This window comes from Aspergillus affinis (genome assembly GCF_023601865.1).
Source record: "Aspergillus affinis strain CMG 70 chromosome Unknown NODE_33_length_288726_cov_88_254756, whole genome shotgun sequence".
Classification (NCBI taxonomy): domain Eukaryota; kingdom Fungi; phylum Ascomycota; class Eurotiomycetes; order Eurotiales; family Aspergillaceae; genus Aspergillus; species Aspergillus affinis.
This window is the reverse complement of record NW_026515814.1, coordinates 1-4,860: the sequence shown is the minus strand read 5'-3', so window position 1 is coordinate 4,860 and position 4,860 is coordinate 1. Positions and strand designations below refer to the sequence as shown.

Genomic DNA, 4,860 nt, shown 5'->3' with positions numbered 1-4,860 from the left:
TCAGGCCCTTCCCGCGTAAGCCAGCCACGCATTGACTGGAATAATGGTATGTTGGCCAAACTCGACGTCACTGTATGGCGGTTGCGCATCCCTGTTAAAATCCAGCTTGACTTCTGGACGGAATATCAAGCAATGTGTGGACCCTCCTAGATGGAATGTACCCAGCTGGTCTCCCTTCATGATTCTCTGGCCTTTTTTTACTAAGACCTCACAACTGGATATTTCATCCATTCCAACGGCAATGAAACACATGAGTCCGATAGTGGGATTATCGGCCTTGATAAAGATAAGAGCCCGCGTAGCTACGGATGTGATATATCGTTGGGACAGGTTCGGGCCCGAGGGATCAGGAATATTGCGGTTTCCAGACACTTCAGGGAAACCGTACTCTCGCAGCCCCGAGAAGTACGTTCCTGGCACTATTTTGACTTTCTCCACGGTGCCAGATACTGGGGAGTGCCAGCGATGATAACACTCAGCGGCCAGCCAAGCTTGGTAGACGGTGCCACCAACAAATTTGTCCACGTCCTCGTCAAAGTCCAGCATATCGGATAGTGAGTAAGGCTGACCCTTTAACCAGAAGCGATCTTTCCTCTGCACGTTCTCCTCGCATCGGTAGACAACTGACTCGCATGCATTCGTGATAACCGCCTTACTCGGCTCCTGCGGATCGTGGTTCTTGTCCTCGTGATTGACCGGTCGAACAGGCTCGCGGAACTGACGAGTGAAGAAGTCATCCCAGGTTTTGAAGCCCTTGTATTTTTTATCGGTTGAGACACAGTCGTAGATTTTATCGAAGGACTTCTCTTTGCCGTCGGGCCAATACGGGGATGCTTTCTCGGTCATGATCTGCAGCGGCTCTTCCTCGAACCACCCCGGGAGAACTTCCTTGGAGGCCTCCCTTTTGAGGTATTCGCCATGTGCATCTAGGATCTTCTTCAAGCAGGTATTAACCCTGTCGTCTTTGAAAAACTTATATCCGCTCTCTGTCGCCAGCGGCCAATTGAAAAGCGCGTTGAATGGAACGCCAATGAGCCCGACCTTGTAAGCATCATGGTCCCAGGGTGGCGCCTTGTGGATAATATCGTTAAGACATTGCACCATGTGGTTGTAGTCTGTAATGCGGCAGAACTTGCCGGTTGGGTCGAAATCGTATGTCGGAGTGGGGGGAACTTCACTGAGCATTTTGTTTGCCAGAGCCCCCAGGTCCTGATTTTTGTTGAGGAGATTGAGGAATTCCTGAACACTTGGATCCAACGACGATGGTGCGGTTCGGGCCGCGGCTTTTTCGATGGCTTTGACGCGCCATTTATCGATGGCTTCGAAGTCCACGGATGACCATGGGTCGCGGGCGGGCACCTGTACGGCTGTGGTGGCCATATTTGTAAAGCTTATTGTGTATGCAAGAGAAACAGGACAATGATGATGGTCAATTGTAGAATAGGGAGTTATGGTAGGTACTCCCTGGTCATCTTTATAGATGGGTGTTAGAGTACGCAGATATACCTAATACGTTGATTTCATCACCTTTGTATTAACATAGTGGCAACATGCCGTTTGCAGCGATTGATCCTGAAATTTCCCAGGTAAGACTGGATATGTGAGGTAATGCTTAACGTTCCATGTCTTATCCGCAGAGTCAATTCGCGTTCGAGCCATGGCTGTGACTAGGCTGCGGCATATCGTCATTGCGGATATCCGCAAAGTATCCGCACTAGCATAGAATTCGCTAATATATCCTATTCTGACCGGTCAGTTGATAGTTAGTTATGAAGCTGACAAACCATTTATTTTACATCCGAATTTTTATACGTTTGGTTATGACAGTACTCATTCCTTATCTCTCTCACCAGTCCTTCGAAATTATAAAAAACAATATTGTATTTGTAAATAATTGTCGTCTATATAACAAGTTGAACTTTGATTATATTGCGACTTCCATCATCCATCATCCATCATCCTATCTCGGACGAGGAATTCATTACTTGTGGTTCTCCGACAGATCTGGCATCTCCACAAGGTATTTTAAACCAGTCACTCCCTGTTGATGAGACGGTACTCTTCTGGACGAGTGCCAGTCCTGGAAGGTAGAAGATAGCACTTCATCGTCTCGCAGGGAGGCAATTGATCATTTAGTGCATTTTCAGAGCACTTCCGCAGAATACGGATACATGTCGGGTCTTGCCTTCATAGAACGCATATCTGTCTCTCTTGAACGACAAGACTACTGCCCAGCCGCATACCTCGACCACCCTCTCACCTTCTCGCCATAGAACCAAAACACCAGCGGCGCCGGAATCCCTAACCCAACACTCGCAAACCCCAGAACGCTATTCCCCCATCCATACCCCAGTCGCTCGTACAAGTACGGCGCAAACAGCGGGAAACCAAACCCCGCCAGACTACGCAGCACCACCGCCGCTGCCATTGCACTGGCCGCGAACCGCGTGTAGCTGTCTACGATGTACGCCTGCATGCACTGCAAACATACGATGCATCCGGCGCCGAAGACGGCGACCCCCAGATTCGGCACGATCCAGTGGCGCCGCGTCTCTACGCTCCAACCGTACCAGAAGATCCCCGTCGAGACAAGCACCGAGCCCCCGAGCATCAGGGGGATGCGGAACTCCGGCCGTCCGACACTGGCGTTCCTCGTTTGTAGCCGCACGTATATGGCGTCCGTCAGGCGGCCGCCGACCTGAGCGCCTAGGATAAACCCCACGCCCAGCGAGATGTAGCTCAGGCCCGCGATGCCGATGCTCTCGTCATACACGCCCTGCCAGACGCCCGGGAAGGTTGATAGAAAGAGATAGAACAGCCCATAGACGTACGCCATGTATAGCGCGATCATCTGCACGACCGGCTGCGTCGTGAGCAGTCGTGTCGGTCGAACGAGCGAGGCCCCCAGGATTCTAGGGACCGACTGGACCTGCTGGCCCTCATACGGCAACCCGAGTCCCTTAGCATATCTCTTCAAAATCACCGGCGCGAACGACTCCCACAGAAAACAGAATCCCAGCACTTGCACGCACGCGGCAACCGCGCTGGTCGACCAGAACACCCACCGCCAGGTGGACTTCTCGGCGATCCAAGCCCCCGAAATAGGCCCCACGACGGGGCCCAGGAGTGGCGCCAGGCTGTAAATCGCAATCGCCGTTCCGCGCTGCTCGGGCTCCCAGCAATCACTGCCTCGGTTAGCTCAGAATGACACTCCAGTCCCACAACCCAGAGAACCCGGCCTACCTCAACGCCCCAAACCCAATCGCCATCGCCGCACTCCCACCAATGCCACTTAGGAACCGAAAAACTAGGTAGCATCTGCGGCTTCGTCCTCGCGAACCCGCACGCCAAATTCCACACCAAAAAGAACAAATTACTACTCTGCAGCAGCGCCCACCGCCCATGCACTTCCGACAGCGGCGCTAGCACCACCGGCCCTACCGCAAATGCCAGCACGAAGATCGACATACTCAGTTGCCTCTCGACCACTGTCGTCATGCCGAGCTCGCGGCCGACCTGTCCAAGCATCGGGGCCACCATCGACGAGGACACCGAGGAGAGGAAACTAAACGCCGACACGATCGACGTGGCGGCCCATTTTTTGAGGAAGGGCCATGCCCGCGGGTGAAGGGGCGCGTTGGGGCTGGTCCATGTAAGTTGGGGTTTCGAATGGTATGGACTTGCCGGATTCCTCTTGGATCGTTCTGTGGTGGTGATGGGTTGCGCGGATGACTGCATCTTCGACGGTGATTGTGATCCCGGTGTGGTTCGAAACGTCTTATAAAGGACATAAAAGTCCTCTTTACGCGAGAGAAATTGAACATACCCCTTGCTGAGGCCCCCTTGTTAGCCCGGGCAAGCAAATAAAGGCAGGACTGCAGGATAGCCAATCCGTTACCTACCTTCCACGTCTTTCCGGTTTGCTAGAAGAATTGTTTACACTTCTACACATCACATCCAACTCTCTCTCTTTTTTTTTTTTTTTTTTTTTTTTTTTTTTTTTGTGTGTGTTTTCCGAAATTGGAAATCAATATTCTATCTGCTATATCGAGAAACTACGTCTATGGAATTTTCCTGAAAAGGAGAAATAAGTAAAGGATAACCCTTGACTCACGCACTGTCAATCCTCAGCTCAGATCGCACCAGCATCAAACAACTGGATCGTCCTACAAAACCGGTCCACAAGAAATTCTACCTGCTTTGGGCCCAGCACATGGCTCGAGATCGTAATGTCAACATGGATCCCCGTCGCCGAGGGAACAATATGCACATTGGCCGACGGGGACGGCTTATTGGGAATGCCATAGTGGGTGGCCTCGCAAGGGACGCCTTCAAGCCAGCAAGGCGGCGTGAATTGATAGTTGCGGATGCGGAGGAAACTCGGCAGTTTTGTCCCCTTGGGCCACGTCGTCCTGTTCTCGCAGATGTCGTCAAAGCCGAGAGTGGTGTAGGGCATGGTCTCGACCATTTGCTGCTGAATCTGGCGGAGAAGGTCAACCTGGGGAGCCGCGTGGTCAATGTTAACTCGCACCGGAACGATGCTGATGCATGGTCCGAGGATGCGATCCTCGTGTGGTACGCCGACCCCCCGGCCGTGGACAACCTGCCCAAAGACAACTGCGGGATTGGCTTGTGCGGTGGCTGGGTCGGGCGATGCAAAAGTCTCGGCCAAAGTCATCGCCCAGGCGGCCTTCAGCAAACTAGACAGTGTGAATCCTGCGGGCGGCGACACGGGGGCAATCCGTTTTTCCACCTTCACAAGATATCAATCAATCAATCAATCATCAATCAAAATTCTATTAACCTGGTGAAGCCTATCTATTGAAACGACAGGCTATGCAGGCGCTTCGCCGAATGAAG

At 52.4% G+C, this 4,860-nt stretch overlaps 3 protein-coding genes across 3 annotated transcripts; all 3 read right to left on the bottom strand.

Annotated features, from left to right (window-relative positions):
• KD926_006355 (phosphatidylserine decarboxylase family protein) lies at nt 1-1,380 on the bottom strand (the record flags this gene model as incomplete). The annotated part of the gene is made up of 1 exon (XM_053099335.1): nt 1-1,380. The coding sequence occupies one exon, from the start codon at nt 1,378-1,380 to the stop codon at nt 1-3; it is 1,380 nt and encodes a 459-aa protein (XP_052956793.1).
• A 654-nt stretch (nt 1,381-2,034) lies between these two features.
• KD926_006354 (MFS general substrate transporter) lies at nt 2,035-3,738 on the bottom strand (the record flags this gene model as incomplete). Its single annotated transcript, XM_053099334.1, has 4 exons — nt 2,035-2,185; nt 2,244-3,185; nt 3,244-3,307; nt 3,471-3,738. The coding sequence occupies 4 exons, from the start codon at nt 3,736-3,738 to the stop codon at nt 2,035-2,037; spliced, it is 1,425 nt and encodes a 474-aa protein (XP_052956792.1).
• Nucleotides 3,739-4,132: 394 nt separating this feature from the next.
• Nucleotides 4,133-4,860, bottom strand: KD926_006353 (uncharacterized protein; the record flags this gene model as incomplete). The annotated part of the gene is made up of 1 exon (XM_053099333.1): nt 4,133-4,753. A coding segment is annotated over one exon (621 nt), but the record flags the coding sequence as incomplete, so codon positions are not given.